A 17,174-nucleotide genomic window follows, 5' to 3' on the forward strand; every position below is an offset into this window, starting at 1 on the left:
CGATACACCAGCAGTGAGGTACAATCCTTGCTTTAGGAAACGCTGCTCTCCAGAAGGCCAGGCTTGCTCACTCGCGTTCCCTCCCTCTCCAAACACGTGCACAACTGGTTCTTATGATTCATGGTAGTCATGTTCTGTAAAGTCACTGTGAGCGCTGACTGCTGATTAGTGAATACTGAACCACTGCTGCTTGGGGAAACGGTATTTCTGTGACCCCCCCCACCCCGTCACATCAACAGATCGACACATAACCTTGTTTTATGTGTATTGTTTACAAACACGTTCGTAGGGGGCGCCTGGCTGGCTCAGTCAGAGGAGCATGTGACTTTTTAAAGTTTATTTTATTTTATGGGGGGAAGGGGACAGGCAGAGGGAGAGGGAGACTCTCAAACAGCCTCCGTGCCAGGGGCTCGATCCCACGACCCTGAGATCACGACCTGAGCGGAAATCAAGAGTCAGATGCTTAACCGACTGACTGAGCCACCCAGGTGCCCTGAGCGTGCTATTCTTGATCTGGGGGTTGTGAGTTCAAGCCCCATGTTGGGCATAAAGATTACTTAAAAATAAAATCTTAAAAAATAAAAAAAACCCCAAAATAAAAACACGTCGACGAACTGGCAGCCAGCGGCACTGTAACTCACGCCTGAACGGAGCTCATCTAAGGCACACCCGGCCTTCTTGCGTTTAGGACACTAGACAGTACTGTGAGTACTATGCTTCGGGGCCATTTTAAAATGGCAATATCATCAAGGAAAAGCAAAAAATGCAAAAAAACCTGCCATGAAATAGACAAGTTTGAGCTGAACAGGAAGGCAGGGAACTGCCTTGTTTGAACTCAGCTGGAAACACTGCATTAGGCAGCTCGCATTTTTCACCACTCTGTGCATGTCTGCAGGTGACCGCAAAAGCACCGCAAGTACTCATCCTGGGGTTACCAAGTGTTAGCGAACAGGTGAATTCACGAACACGGAACTGTGAACAGTAAAGGGCAACTATATTTAAAACTATTAGATATGTTGTTACATGTGCGCGCGCACCAGGAGCTTACTGAAGGAGCGGGCTTCAGCCTACAGCTCTGGCACCAGAAGAGAGGCACCGGGCCTCCCCGCCCAGCAGGTCTGGGCCACACACAGCTTCTCCCCAGAGCAGCACAGCACTTCGGTGCAGGGGCCGGAATGGTGGATTCTGGGAGTCACATTGCTGGGGTTCAAATGCTAGCTAGCTCTGTCCCTTACTTGCTGGGTGACCCTGGCAAGTCTCCAGACCTGTTTATAAATCTCATTTGGTAAACCTATAAGGGACATCTAATCCAAGGACAGAGTATTCTACTGCAAGTAACTGGCACAGAGCTGTCCCATGAAGTGCTCAACAGAAGCGTGGGGAGTGAGTGAATGAGGTAAATCAGAATTCTTACACGTGAGGTTTCCTGAGACAACCAAGTTATGCACACCTTTGTGGATCAAGTCCTGATTTTCCCCACACATAAGCCAATTAACGAGGGCATTACTGAATGATTCCTCCCCATCATGGCTTTCATTTTTTGGGGGGAAGGGGGTCTCTCCGTACCTCCCACTCCCTTCTCAACGATGACACCTAACTGTTCCCTTTTCTCAAACAACAAAACCCTGAAGACCGTCGTTCAACCTAAGGTATTGATAGCCCCTTAAAAACTGCCAGAATTGCTAGACATTTCCACCTAAGCATCCTCTTCTGAAACCTAGTAAAGGTGTAGAACATAAACCTCCAGCCTGGCATCCTGTTACCTGTTCCGGCATCCGCCCCGCTGTCCAATACACTTCTGCGTGGTGTGTCAGGAAGCTCTTGGCCAGATGCACCAGAGGGAGCATCAGAACCGAGATACCCAGGGGGCACATGGGTGGTTCAGTTGGTGCAGTAAGCTTCTGACTTTGGCTCGGGTCACGACCTCGGGGGTCCTGGGATTGCGCCCACACTGGGATCTACGCTCAGGGCCAAGTCTGCTTATCCCTCTCCCTCTGCCATTCGTGTTCTCTCTCTCTCTCTCAAATAAAATGTTTTAAAAAAAGAACTGGAATACCTAGGTCTTCAGGCTCCAAGTTCTAGCACAGTCGACAGCCTGCAGGGCAAGAGAACACCCACGAGACGCAGGCTGCAGATTCAAAGCAAGAGTTGTGACACACATCTTGCGGGGAGATAAGGGAACCAACAACACAAAGACAGAACAAATAATAAACACAAAACTAACCAGCCAGTCCCTGAAGAGAGAAACACAGGTTCCAAAATGTACAGCCACGGAGCGCGCTAATTTATTAGGGCTGATTTTCCATTTCAGCTTCGTGGGAAAGAAAAATTCCCGTGGCTTGAATTGCTTAAAGGACAGAAGTGATCACAGATGTCACCTGGCTGAAGGTGGGGCCAGGAAAATCCATACTGCAAAAAGGAAAAACAAGATGCTTCTTAGTTTCCCTTAGCTCAAAACCACTATTTCCTTAATTCTATCGAACTCCATAAAAGGCACAAAATATACTTAGAAACTTGGAACTGGAGATAACCCCAAAAGTGAGCAAAGGCTCTAATTCAAACCATCTCTGTCTCTCCTGCTGGCCTGAGAGGCTGCCCCTGGTCCTCTCGCACTTTGTTTAGCTCCCCCTTTACCAGAGGACGAAAATGCAGTTTTGGCCAATTCACTCCCTCCCTTTGGGTTGGGCCAGGACTGCCCATATTCTGCTCTGCTCCAGTCCAGCTTCGATTCTCTACCTGCTTATTTTTCTAGTCTTTGTTTTTCTCAAAAGCACTCTTCATGCACCAAGTTGCCCTTCGTGGGGCTTGGCCCCATGGCCGAGCCCCACATCTCCCCTTGCACATACTTGGCGCTTCCCAATTCACACTTGGGGACTGGGGGCTACTGGGCCGCAGCATGTATTATGGGGTACAGTCTGCCCCTCAGCGGGAGGAAGTGGGGCTCCTGCACTGTGCAGTGCAGCCTGGCCCCAGAGCCAGGGCCATTTCCTTCAGCAAGCCTGGAAACAGGCCCACCCCTGTCACATCGCTTCCCAGCCTTCCCTACAGCTTTGGAACAACATTACACAGGTCTGAACCAAACCTAAAGTGTTTCTGTTCTTTACTAAACAAACATTTCTTTCACAGAAACCAGTCCAAACTCATCACTGTCCAAACAGGAGAACAGGCACCAGGGGCGGAAGGTTATATGTGTTCCCCATTAGTGGGAGTTCATTCACTCTGCTCGGCAGTGCCCCAGGGGTCCGGGACACAGTCCTCTCTGTCCCACAGGCCTGGAGGCCTGCCAACAGGCGGGGCTGTCAGTAGTCAGGATGGGTTCCCACTTGCTTCTCTCCAGCAAGGCACTGGGAGGGGAACTGAGTTGAAACAGAGCCTCCTTTTCCCTTGGGTCGTGTGGAGGGTTTTCTGGGCCCTGATCACAGAATGGGCCAGGCTCCAGACAGTCACTACAGCAAACACTGTCATCGCCCCATGATGAAGCTGGGCTGCTCCTCCTCCTCCTCCTCTGTTCCAGATGCTTCCTCAGAGCTACTGGATGGCTGCTCCTGGGACTGACTGGATCCTGTAATCACATGACATCTGATTAGAGACATACAAATTCACCCAGAGAACCAAGGGACACTTTTTTTTTTTTTAAAGATTTTATTTGTTTATTTGACAGAGAGAGACAGCGAGAGAGGGAACACAAGCAAGAGGAGTGTGAGAGGGAGAAGCAGGCTTCCCGTGGAGCAGGGAGCCCGATGTAGGGCTCGATCCCAGGACCCTGGGATCACGCCCTGAGCTGAAGGCAGACGCTTAATGGTTGAGCCACCCAGGCGTCCCCAAGGGACACTTTAAAAATGGAGGAGCAGGGGCGCCTGGGTGGCACAGCGGATAAGCGTCTGCCTTCGGCTCAGGGCGTGATCCCGGCGTTATGGGATCGAGCCCCACATCAGACTCCTCTGCTATGAGCCTGCTTCTTCCTCTCCCACTCCCCTGCTTGTGTTCCCTCTCTCACTGGCTGTCTCTATCTCTGTCAAATAAATAAATAAAATCTTAAAAAAAAAAAAAATAAATAAAAATGGAGGAGCACTGAGGAGAGATTATGAACTACAGTTTGCCCCTGAACAGTGCAGAGGTTAGGGGCGCCAACCCCCCACGCAGTCAAAAATCCACGTGTAACTTTTTTTTTTTTAAAAGTAGTCTCCATGCCCAGCGTGGCTTGAACTTATGATCCTGAGATCAAGACCTGAGCGGAAATCAAGTTGGATGCTTAACCAGCTGAGCCACCTCGGCACCCCTTCATGGGTAACTCCTGACTCCCCCAAAACGTAACTAATAGCCTACTGTTGACCAGAAGCCTTACTAATAAGATAAACAGTCCATTAACAGATTTTGTATGTGATGTATTGCATACTGCATTCTTACGGTAAAGTACACTTTAAAAAAAGTGAGCTAGATAGAAGAAAATGTTATTAAGATCAGGAAAATACATTCACAGTGCTGTACTGTAAAAAAAAAAAAAAAACAACAAACTACATATATGTGGACCCACACAGTTCAAACCCATGTTGTTCAAGGGTCAGCTGTAGTTCCCGCACAGTACGACAGCGAGACAGAGGAGGTCCGCACGTCCATCGGTCCCTCGTGCCAGGTCTCAGATATAAGGGCTCAGTCACAGAACTGATCTAGCACTGCTGGCAGCTGGATCTCATCCTTGTGAAGACGGTCTGGCAGCATCCATAAAGAGAGCCCAACACCCCATCAATTGAGACTCACTGCTTTTTATTTTATTTGACAGAGAGAGCGCGCGTGTGCGTGCACACACAAGCAAGGGGAGCAACAGAGGGAGAGGGAGAAGCAAGCTCCCTGCTGAGCAGGGAGCCCAATGCGGGCTTGATCCCAGGACCCTAGGATCATGACCTGAGCTGAAGGCAGACACTTAACCGACTGAGCAGCCCAGGCACCTCCCTCACTGCTTTTTATTTTTTTATTTTTTATTTTTTATTTAAAAAGATTTTATTTATTTATTTGACAGAGATAGAGACAGCCAGCGAGAGAGGGAACACAAGCAGGGGGAGTGGGAGAGGAAGAAGCAGGCTCACAGCAGAGGAGCCCGATGCGGGGCTCGATCCCCTAACTCCGGGATCAGGCCCTGAGCCGAAGGCAGACGCTTAACCGCTGTGCCACCCAGGCGCCCCCCCCCCACTGCTTTTTAGATGCCGCCCCCCCAATGTGTGTCACTGTCACCATGGCAGGGCCACATCCCCAACTAGCTCTTTAACACTTAATGTTAGGCCAACAACACTCCTGCCCAAATCTCAAGCTCTCACGACAATTTGCAAAAGGGAATCAAAAACTGTGTAGCAGAGGGCTCTGCCCACAACAAATATGCCAGCTTCCAGCTCTTCCCACAGACCCAGAAAACTTCTCTGTTGACACTCCACGTGCAGCTCTGAATTCCAACACTTCCCCGGTAGTCATGCCGGTACCCACAGTGCTGAGCTGAAAGACAACTTGTTCCCAGCTCCTCCTCCTTCCCCCGCCTCTCTGGGGGCAGGGGAGTGGGCAAGAGCTGGAACAGGAGAGCCAGAGCCCACAGAGGCAGCCCTGTCCTCCAGCCCTTCGCAGGCACCGTGGGCTCCCTAGGCCCAACAGGCCTCCTCCCTGCAGATGTGCAGGAACTCGCTCCAGCACCCCCAGGGCCCACAGGGACCCAGAGCTTTGCTACTGCTGCCGTCACAGGGTCAGACAGACAGCTTCAAGGTGGGAGGCCTGGGGGGCCCAGGGCACAGCACAGTCTATGACTCACCCTCACACCCCAGGATGGGACACTAAAGAGCACTCATGGCAATGGCTGGAAACCGTCTCTCAGATTTAGTTTCATTACTTTAGGATATTCCTCCTTTTCCTCAACCTCATACCAACAGGAATGAGAAGTTTCAAAAGTACAAACAGTGAGCATGTTTTATTTTTTCAGATTTATTTATTTTGGGGGGGAGGGGCAGAGAAAGAATCTCAAGCAGACTCTGCACTGAGTGGGAAGCCGGACGTCGGGCTCGATCTCACAACCCTGAGATCATGACCTGAGCCGAAACCAAGAGTCAGACATTCAACCGACTGAGCCAACCAGGTGCCCCAGTTATGTTTCAATAACTAATATTTGTTGAAAACCTCTTACGTGGGGGTGCCTGGGTGGCTCAGATGGTTAAGCATCTGCCTTCAGCTCAGGTCATGATCTCCAGGTCCTGGGATTGAGCCCTGTGTCGGGCTCCCAGCTCAGCAGGGAGTCTGCTTCTCCCTCTCCCCCTGCTTGTGCTCTGTCTCCCTCTCTTTCAAATGAATAAATAAAACCTTAAAAAAAAAACAAACCACCTCTTATGTGCCAGGCACAGGCTAAGACCTTCCATACACCACCTTGTCTCATTCTAACAGAAATCTATGAGATAGGGCCGCCTGGCTGGCTCAGTCAGCGGAGTGTGCTACTCTTGATCACAGGTTTGGGAGTTCAAGCCCCACCTTGGGTGTGGAGATTATTTAAAAAGAGAAGTCTTAGGGGCGCCTGGGTGGCACAGCGGTTAAGCGTCTGCCTTCGGCTCAGGGCGTGATCCCGGCGTTATGGGATCGAGCCCCACATCAGGCTCCTCCGCTGTGAGCCTGCTTCTTCCTCTCCCACTCCCCCTGCTTGTGTTCCCTCTCTCACTGGCTGTCTCTCTCTCTGTCAAGTAAATAAATAAAATCTTAAAAAAAAAAAAGAGAAGTCTTAGAGACAAGTACCACTACAGATCCATTTTACAGATGAGGAATGGAGTTCACAGAGGTTATGTAACTTGTTACTCAAGGTCTCATAATCATCACTAAGAATCAGGACTCTGACCTGGACTGACTCTCTAGGCCTCTGCCGAACCGTGCCCGCAGCAGTACACAAGCAAACTGAGGCAAAAGGAAAACGAGGTGGAGACAGGGGTGAGGTGAGCGCACTGAATGGATAAGCAAAGTGCAGTCTGTGCACACAATGCAATATTACTCAGCGTTAAAAAAGGAAGGAGGACGTTCTGACACCTGCCACAACGGATGAACCTTGAGGATATCACACTCAGTGAAATATGCCAGCCCCAGAGAGACAGACACCTATGATTCCAATGCACAGAGACAGAGTAACCGGTGGTTGTGAGGGGCTGGGGGGAGGGGGAGTCAGTGTTTAATTAGGTATAGTTTTCATTTTACAAGATGAAGAGTTCTGGGTATGGAGAGTAGGGACGGCTGCACTTAACACCACTGAACTGTCACTTAAAAATGGTCAAGATGACAAATGTTATGTGTATTTTACAATACAAAAAAAAGAAAAGAAAAGAAAAGAAAAACCATGCATGCCATGGAAAGACAGAGTGAAAAACTAGAGATTCATCAAAAACCTGGCTCTGAGCCGCTGGATGCTAGGGCAGTACCCCCCAGCTCCCTGAGCGCGGCCCTCACAGACAAGGATGCTATTTCTTTTTTCTTTTTTTAATTATAATTTCTTATTATGTTATGTTAGTCACCATACAGTACATCCTTAGTTTTTGATGTAATGTTCCATGATTCATTATTTGAGTATAACACCCAGTGCTCCATGCAATATGTGCTCTCCTTAATACCCATCACCAGCCTATCCCAATCCCCCACCCCCTTCCCCAAGGATGCTATTTCTATGGCACGTGGAGCAACCGGTCCAAAGCCTGCGCCCTCAGTCTCCACCCCGAAGGCCAAGGGGAACACGGTCATTGCCACTTGTAGCCCATTCCTTGTATACCAGCTGGGGACCCTGCTCCAGAACTTGGGCTCCAAGGTGGAAACTGCTGATGATTAGCTTTGTTCCATAACTCAGTCATACTCTGTCTGCCTCAAGGTTCCCTAAGAACCACTAACCCCTACATAGGTCTGAACATAGCAGGACAGGTGCACAGGATTTGATCTTTAACTCGGGTCTTAAAGAAACAGTAAAACACTGACCAACCTGGATGTTTGTGCACTGGCTGTTCTGGATGCCCGAGATGCTGACTACAAGAGGAAGGCTCAAATCATCCCTGTGACTAGAAAGCACTTGGCAACGGGCTCCTCACCTAATATAAACACAACTGATGCCTATGTGTGGGAAACATGTCAGGGCCTAGAAACATCACTCTCAAAAAGGAGATGCCCAGGAATCTGGTGCACACTCAAGTCCTTTGGTAATTCGACAGTAATTTCACTTGCTCATTCCTTCAACATGATAAGCAAAAAACAAAGTGTTTATCACTACTATGTTTAATATCAAGGACACAAGAATCAAAAAGAGGCTGTCCCAAATTAAAACAACAGTGAGATACCACAACACACAGACTAGAACGGCTAAAATTTAACAAACTGACGCTCCACTTGCTGGTGAGGATGCGGAGGACAGCCGCTCTCGTTTACTGCTGGTGGGAACGCAGGATGGTCCAGCTGCTCTGGAAGCTGGTCTGCAGTTTCTTACGCAGCTAAACCCACTCTTATCATAGGCCCGGCAGCCACCTTCCTAGATATACACTCAGCAGATCTGAAAACACCCACACGAAAGTCATCACACAGATGTTTGCAGCAGCTTTCTTCATAATCACCGGAAACAGGATACAACCAAAATGTCCTTCAACAGGTGCATGGGTAAACCAACCACGGCACAGCCACGTGATGGATGCCATCCCACAACAAAGAGGAATGAGCTGTAAAGCCAGGCAAAAGCATGGATGGATCTTAAGTGCATTTTTCTAAGTGAAAGCAGCCAGCTGAAAAGGCTACGTGTTGTAGGACTCCAACTGTACGGCATTATGGAAAACAGTGAACAGACGCGTGGTTGCCAGGGATTGTGGGTGGGAGGAGGCTGGAGGTGAAGCACGGGATTCTTTTTCAGGCAGTGAAACAATCTGTAGGATATTTAATAGTGGCTACAGGATGCCATGCATTTGTCAAAACTCACAGAACTTTACAGCACAAAGAATAAATCTCAATGTATGCAAATTTAAAAAGTTATTTAGGATCCCAGGACGAATGCAAAAGGTGACACATGAATCCAACTCTACAACAAATGGATGAAACAACTTCCATGAAGGGGGTGGGAGAAAAGTGCTGCCCTAAGTAATTTTGGAAACAGTGGAGTCTGTAAGACCAAAGGCAAAGGAACCGTACAGAACACTGGACTCTAGCTGATAGAATTGTTTCGCACAGGTAACAGGTTAATTCTGAAGCCACTATCCACATGCACTGGAACTGGACAACTGAATAAACGAATGGTGGAGGGTAGAGGCCAGGTATCTCACTGTTGGAGGGGGAGGTTATGGGCAAACAAGCTGGAATGAGGTTGGAGGCTCATGATGGAAGGCTGGAGTGATCTATGTGGCAATGGATCAGAGTTGGAGACATCAGTATAAACTCAAGTTTAGCATAACAGAGATCAACATAGATGATTATATAAGTATCATAAATACGTATACACACACTGGTTAGTACACGTGCATATTTCCTTGTTCTAACAGTTAAGGGGAACTACAAACAACAACACCCCAGCAGCAAAGAACACGCCTAACCCCCAGATCTTCGTTTCTAAAACCATTCCCCAATAAAATGAACCAAGACTCCTTGGAGAAATGGCTGCGTCTGGGTCAGAAAACATAAAAGGTAAGTCTGGAACAGCTTATACTGCCAGAAAGTAAGGATGTGCTTAAAAAAGAAGAAAAAAAAAATCCAAATCCCATAATGACGGGAGTATGTAAAAGGGACAGAGGAGCCAAAGGAAAGAGCTCCCCGCAGCCAAGGATGGAACGATCTGAGCAAAACAGTAAATAAGGTGGTACTGGATTCAACCTAAAGTATAAAATAAATGCCCACAAGTCCATACTGATATAAACAAACAGGGGAGAAGAGATCAACCTGTGCAGGATGTCAAATAACCCACGCAGCCACTCCACCCTCACCGAGAGGGTGCATAACCCCTCAGTCTTCAAGGGTAGGCTGCATGTAGTGACTCCTTTCCAAAACGTACAGTGTGGGAGGGGAAAAAACAGAGTGAATTTACAACAGACAATCCTGACAGGTACTGCCTCAGCCAGGTGATCAAGGTCAACGCCTCAACAGCACAAGTCATCTTGACAGCATACAGCCTTGATAGAATGTGATTAAGAATGGAACTTTATCTGTGTGGCCTTCCTCCCCAAAATAAATCACTCCAGCCTAATCAGGAAAAAAACAGCAGACAAATCCCAACTGACAGAGATTCGACAGGACACCCAACCCTCCAAACTCTCAAAGTCGTCAAAAACAAGCAAGTCTAAGAAACTGTCACAGCTAACAGAAGCCTAAGGGTACGTGGTAATTTAATGTAATATGATATTCTGGATGGGTTTCTGCAACAATAAAAAGGCATTAGGTAAAAACTAAGGGAATCTGAATAAAGTAGAGACTTCAGCTAATACATCTATCAATACTGGTTCATTAATTGTGACAATACGGTTAACTTCAGATGTTATCAAAAGAGGAAGCTGGTATATATGGAAATCCTTTGGACTATACTTCTCTGAACTTTTCCTGTAAATCTAAAACCATTTTTAAAGTTTTTTATTAAAACAACAAAAGACATTGCCCTACACTCATGGAACTAGGATTATAGCTGAATAGTGTTGGGGAGGAAGAATTTCCTCTGCCCTTCAAGGTGCTTCTAGCTGGATTAAGAACCAAACTGACATGAGACAGCAATAGGAGAAAATCAAATTTAGTTTTTTTATGTATGGGGAATCCAGACAGACACAAAATTCCAAAAAACAGGCAACAGGAAGGCTTAAGTGACATCCTGAGCATAGGAGAGGGGTAGGAGTCTGAGGATACAAAGAGGTGGAAGACCATTAGCAGGAAGGTAACAGGAGATGTTTGGAAAACAAAGGTTGCCCTATTGTGCAGATAATTTCTTAGGTAAAGAGGAATCCCTATTAATAGCTCTCTTCCTGGTACAGCAGGCAGTTGAGGGGGAGGTAAAGAGCTTTTCCTGAATCTGCTGGGTTTTGACTGCTTCCAACTTGTGAAAACTAGTAACAGGAAACCTTACTAAAATGGAGTTGAGGGTTTTTGCACCCACCCCCTCACCATCAGTTGCAGACCCAACAAGAAGAGATGGACTTGATCTTTTATCTGGATACTACTCTACTATCCCAGGTGGAGAAAGAAATGCTTTCCATGTACCCCCCCAACCGCCAAAAGCTTAGCCACTGAGAAGCCACCATACTTTGAATTACCAGTTTACTCCACTGAACTTTTAGTTTATAACAGCCTTCCCAACTTACCCCTTTTCTCCTTAAAAAAGCATTACTGCCTCAGGGCGCCTGGGTGGCTCAGCAGGTTAAGCCTTCGGCTCAGGTCACGATCCAGGGTCCTGGGATTGAGCCCTGCACTGGGTTCACTGCTCGGCGGAGAGTCTGCCTCTCCCTCTCCCTCTGCCTACCCCCCAACCCCGCTTGTGCTCATTCGCTCTCTCTCACTCAAATAAATAAATAAAATCTTAAACAAAACAAAACAAAAAACACATTGCCTCTCCTCTGTTCTCTAGACTTGCCCGCAGTCTGACCAGAGGTTGTTTGTCCCAAACTGCAATTCTTTTATTCCTGAATGACCCCCATTTTGCCGGTAAAATAACTGGCAATTCTTACTTTAAGGTTAACAAATTCAAAAACGAATGTTCATGCCAACGTGGCCCATCTTGGGGCAGTCTGCCCTTGGCTCCTTCAAGAGATAACCACATTCTGTAATTTAGCAGATTCTTTAAACCAAGTACATGCTCCCTCTGGGAGCAAGGTGGAGGGGAAGGCTAAATTAGGTTAGGTTGGGGAGGGAGGGTAGGAAAGGCTTTACAAAGAGAGAAGACATTGCAAGAGGAAGGAGCAGGATGACTAGAAGCTCTTCGGGCAGATGGGGAGTCACGGAGCACGAACAAGGAAAGAGCAGAGACCTGAGCATGTGAAGTGAGGCGGAAGAACAGAGATGTACACCTGGCGGAAGCAGAGAACCCGTGGAAGAGAACGGCCAGACCAGACTGGTGGAGCGAATGGAAAGGGAACTGGGAATGCAGGAGCTGCTGACTAGATTCCAAGCAGGGTCACCTTGTGGGTAACACACTGCGCAGTGGAGACTCATTACCTGGGTTCCAATCGTGCCCCGACACTCCCTCCCTCTAGCTCTGTTTGGTGCCTACAGTCCCCCAACTGTAAAATGGGGATAACACCACTGCCGACCTATCTCTCAGGGCCACTGGGAGGATAATATTAATATTCGCAAAGCACTTACAGCTGGGGGTACATAATAAATGTTCAATAAACATTAGCTATTGTTATTATATATATATTTTTAAAGTAAACTCTACCCCCAATGTAGGGCTTGAACTCACAACCCTGAGATCAAGAGTTATATGCCCCACTGACTGAGCCAGCCAGGTGCCCACTATTATATAAAATGAAAAAAGAAAACACAAGTCAAAAATTGAGTCGTTTGCCCCCACCCCCAACAGCATACCAAGACTTAATTACAGTTTCAATCTAGCCCAGGAATGTGACTTTTTAACAGGTGATCTGAAATTTCCTGATCCACACCACAGAGGTCATATGCTGATAAAAACCCTGCCAGTCCCTTTCCCCTAAAAAAGATTTCCTGGCCTGAAACAATTCTTTCTTTCCCTTTGCTTGTAACTCCTTGCCCCATCCTCCTTCCAATAAAAACCTTCCTTTTTTTTTTTTTTTACATCTCTTGGGGGTATCTCTCTACTTGCTGGATGGGATGCTGTCCGACTCATGAATTGCTTAATAAAACCAATCAGAACCTTACATTTACTTGGATGAATTTTGTTTTTTAACAATAAGCAAAAGAACAAAGGACAGTCTAAGCTCTGTTTTAAAAAGAGCTTTGGGGGTTGTAGACAGGTGGGAGAAGCAGGGGCTGGGCTGGGAAGAGAGTGGAGACTGCTACCCTGGTCCCGCCAGGTCTAGATCTGGATCTTTGTACGGTTTTTACTAAATCCCCAATGAGACCCTGACTGCTTTTGAAGTCACATTCTTATCCACATGGAGGAATAATTTTTAAAAGCCAGTGCTGGCAAGGATATGGTAGAAGTGCACACTGCTGACGGCAGTAATAATCGGTACAACTCCTCTGGAAAGAAACGTATTTCAAGAGCCATGAGATCTTTTTATACTCTGTAGTCTAGTAATTCCCACTGCTAGAAATTTGTCGTAAGAAATAAACCGTAAGGGGGAAGGGAGACAGGTACATAATATTCAATAAAAATTGTCTTCTAAAGAAGACAAAAACCAATCAATCTAATGTCTGACAAAAGGGAAAGAGGTGTATTGCAGCATGACAAATGCTGGATATTATCACTGAACAAATTACGAAGGACTGGAAATGCTTACAGTATTAAATGAAATAAGCAAAACAGAAAACTTTCATACACTAATCACATGCACATGTGGGGAGAGACAAAGCAAATGGAAAGAAAGGGGATTTATTAGGATAATATCTGAGCTGTTTCCATTACTGTTACACTATTGTTTACACAATATTTTAAAATCCAGGAATCTAAGATTTTATTCACATATTTTAGGAATACCAGGTAAACGCCACTGAGTGTAACTGAAACTGATTTTAACTTATTTATTTACTTTTTAAAGTTTACTTGTTTTCGTAATCTCTACACCAACATGGGGCTTGAATTCACGATCCCCAGATCAAAAGTCACATGCTCTTCTGACTGAGTCAGCCAGGTGCCCCAAAACGGATATTAACTTTAAAAAAAACAAACAAACAGAAGAAAGAACAGATGAAAACAGATGAACAGATGAAAAAATCCTGCCTTGTACTATGGAATCGTAAGAACATGGGAAAATATTTACGAGACAACGTTATGTGATAAAATTAGAACTATAAATACAGCATTTACATAAAGAGACTTATGTGATATATATTTAAAAACTGAAAAAAAAAAAAAAAGAAATATCATCCAAATGCTAAAATGACTGTTTTTAGTAAGGATTATAGATAAGTTAAATTTTTGACTTTATTCTTTTATGCATATTCCAAAAACTTCTAAAATGATCATATATTATCTCTATTCTCTCTCTTTTTAAAAAGATTTTGTTTATTTATTTGAGGGACAGAGGGAGGGGGAGAAGCAGACTCCCTCCTGAACAGGGAGTCTGATATGAGGCTTGATCCCAGGACCCTGGGATCATGACCTGAGCCAAAGGCAGCTGCTTAACCGAATAAGCCACCCAGGCACCCCTACTATCTTTATTCTCCAAAGGCACAAAGGGTATGGATAGTTTTCCAACATAGCATATATAAGAATTCTGGCATTGAAACAAACAGTTCAATCTAAAACATATATTGAGTACCTTCCGAACACCAGAGACCAGTTGAGATAGGAGTCTTAATTGGGGCAATTTTGCCCCCCCCCCCAAGACCAAAGGCTGGAGACATTTTTGGACTGTCAGTAACCAGAGGACGGTGGGCAGTACTGGCATCTAGTGGGCAGAGTTAAAAATCCCACGGTGAACAGGCATAGCCCCTCACAACAAGGAGTTCTTCAGCTCAAAATGCCAGAGTGCCGAGCGTGAGAAACTGCTCTGGATGTGCCTCGTAACAGATCCCCTGGGGCCACCCTAGGTTTCTCTGGTAGGCAGGCCTGTGTTAGGATGAGTAACCCTGTTTGGGGAGTTCAAGGTTTCAAAATAATCCACGCTGGCCTAAAGCCAACCCATGGTGTCATGCAGACTACACTACAGGGCGCCTTCACTGAATTACTGGACCAGTGTGGACAAGAAACAGGGATATTTCCTCTCCAACAACAGAATGGAACGCCTAGCCAGCGGCTGCTCACCGCTTTTTAGAAGGGCCTAAATAGCTGGAGCGATTTTCAGTCCAAGTTCCTCAAGAACCCAGTGGTGCACTGAAGCCACCTAGTGGCCCAACACCGTATCACCACACTAAGTTTCTCTTCAACCAGACAGCAAGAAAATCTATTTTCTCTTTCACAAAGTGAAAAACGAGGAAAGAAACGGAGAAGGCACAGGAGAAGAAGGCACACACACATCACCCTCACGTCCAGCACTCTCTATCCTGCTCCCCGGTACAAGGCATACCCGGCCACGTAGTTTTACTAATCACCGGTCAGTCTGCCCAGGTGCTAAAGTCACAACTGAGCCTAAGAGCAGGGCCCACGTACTACAACGATTTTGAAACTTGTTGGCAGCCACAGCCGACAAAGAAACTGAAAGAAAATTTCACAGATCACTTCATGCAGAGGTGTAACACACTCTGACAATTTCTAGTCTATTCTATTCATGTTGGGAAAAACGACAGCTGCAACCTGGAAACTGACTGCATGACCCAGCGAGCAAAGATCACAACCTCGGTGTGAGAAAACATCGTGTTACCAGGCGTGACTCCGGAACCCACACGGGCACAAACATCGTCTTTTTTGCTAGAACTGAGGCTCAAGACGCGGGCAGTGAGAGGACACAAGGCTGCTGTAAACAAGCCGGAGGCTCTGGAAGTCATCTCCCTGAGAATACTAAAGCCTGCCATACGACCGCAGATTCGCTTTATAGCCGCAGGCAAATTAAACAAAGGTGCTGGAAAACAGCACGGTCCGCGCACCTAAGGTCTAAACGAGTTTAGAGGAGGACTCCAGACGCCCCAGCTCTGGGATGATGCCACTGGTCTCCTTTGATTATAGAACCGATTACTAAAAGGTTAAAATATGACCCCCAAAGACGCAATACAGGTTCATTAACTACAAATGCAGAGCAAACTAACTTCAGTTTTCTGTTGTGGAAGAGTTTTTAGACTCACTGCTGAGGGAACCCCCCCCAAAATATGGTGTATCTTAATTACAGCATGATGTTTGACGAAGTTCTCAAACTGCATAATTTTAGATCTGGATAGAGCTAATCAGTTATAAGCTAAAAAGGAAATCTGCTCAAATAAGAGAAGCCAGATGCTTGAGGCCAGGGTGAGCTGGAGGGAGAGCTAAGCCTAGAACCTACCTCCACTGTACTCACTCCATAACCTCAAATTACCACTTAATTTCTTATGACACGTCTGTGAGTCAGGAAAGAAGAGGGAGTCTGGCTGATTCTTAGCTGGAGAATTACCTCCACCCTACAAGTTTTAGTGAAGAGATCCCTGCCGGCCTACACGGAGCTCTCCCGTGGACACTGGAGGGCTCAGGCTCTTGGCCTGGCCCGGTCTGGCTCAACACTAATGACAAAGGAGTTATACTTATCAACTCTGCCCATGACAACCCCAAAAAGACATGGTAACATGCTGAATTTCAGAATCAGAATTCAAAAGGATTTTGGAACCTGAATCAACAGAGCCAATAAGCACCAGGCTGAAATCCTGTGATTTCAAAACAAAACAAAACAAAACAAAACAACAGAGGGTTCCAGATAAGACAGAGCAAGCACATTTGACTCCTTCTCTCCACTGAATATAGCTATAGGACCTGGACAGAATGACAGACTCCTGAGAAGCAAGCAGACTGGGGGAAAGACCAGCATACAAAATGCCGCTGGAACAGCTCTGAATTCCTGAGGCCTTTTTCCCCCTCAGAACCCCCGGCCTGGAGTTGGGACAATCCAATATGCAGAAGTGGAGCCCGGGCACAGACGGAACTCCACGAGAAACCCTCCAGTTCTGATCTGAGGAGTAAGAAAGGGACGGGGCGCCTGGGTAGTGCAGTCATTGAGCGTCTGCCTTCAGCTCAGGGCGTGATCCCGGCGTTCCGGGATCGAGTCCCACATCGGGCTCCTCCGCTGGGAGCCTGCTTCTTCCTCTCCCACTCCCCTGCTGTGCTCCCTCTCTCGCTGGCTGTCTCTCTGTCACATAAATAAATAAAATCTTAAAAAAAAAAAAAAAAGAAAGGGACTCCTACTGCTGAGAGTAAGGGAAATTGTTGCTTCTTTTTTCTCCATCCTCTCACACCCTAGTTCCCAGGCAATCCTGCCGGAGTCACCGTGGCAACAGCACCTGTGGTAGCAATGGGGGCTTGTGGGCACAAACACTGCAGAAGAGGGGAGCCTCTCTTTCTGATCGGGGGAGCTGTGATCCTAAGATGGCCAGGCAAGCCCTGCTTGCCTTTCTTCTCTGTTCTCCCACCACAC

General features: G+C 46.7%; 2 protein-coding genes and 1 long non-coding RNA gene across 4 annotated transcripts in view; 1 reads left to right on the forward strand and 2 right to left on the reverse strand.

The window, feature by feature from the left end:
* Positions 1 to 2,311, reverse strand: part of ORAI2 (ORAI calcium release-activated calcium modulator 2) — a 16,524-nt gene extending 14,213 nt beyond the window's left edge. The window contains exon 1 of one of the 2 annotated variants that reach the window (XM_048224561.2): positions 2,225 to 2,311. The gene's annotated coding sequence lies outside the window, so the exon portion shown is untranslated. The remainder of the gene's footprint in view (positions 1 to 2,224) is intronic. The other variant, XM_026516061.4, reaches the window with a different exon arrangement.
* The window catches only part of LOC113267825 (uncharacterized), a 30,013-nt gene that overhangs the window by 4,715 nt on the left and 8,124 nt on the right, over positions 1 to 17,174 (forward strand). The window lies entirely within an intron of this gene.
* PRKRIP1 (PRKR interacting protein 1) overlaps positions 2,264 to 17,174 on the reverse strand; it is a 27,229-nt gene continuing 12,318 nt past the window's right edge. The window contains exon 6 of the mRNA XM_026516064.4: positions 2,264 to 3,562. Within this exon, the coding sequence (XP_026371849.1) occupies positions 3,462 to 3,562 (101 nt within the window). The 3' untranslated portion in view covers positions 2,264 to 3,461. The remainder of the gene's footprint in view (positions 3,563 to 17,174) is intronic.

This window comes from Ursus arctos, unplaced genomic scaffold (genome assembly GCF_023065955.2).
Source record: "Ursus arctos isolate Adak ecotype North America unplaced genomic scaffold, UrsArc2.0 scaffold_2, whole genome shotgun sequence".
NCBI lineage: Eukaryota > Metazoa > Chordata > Mammalia > Carnivora > Ursidae > Ursus > Ursus arctos.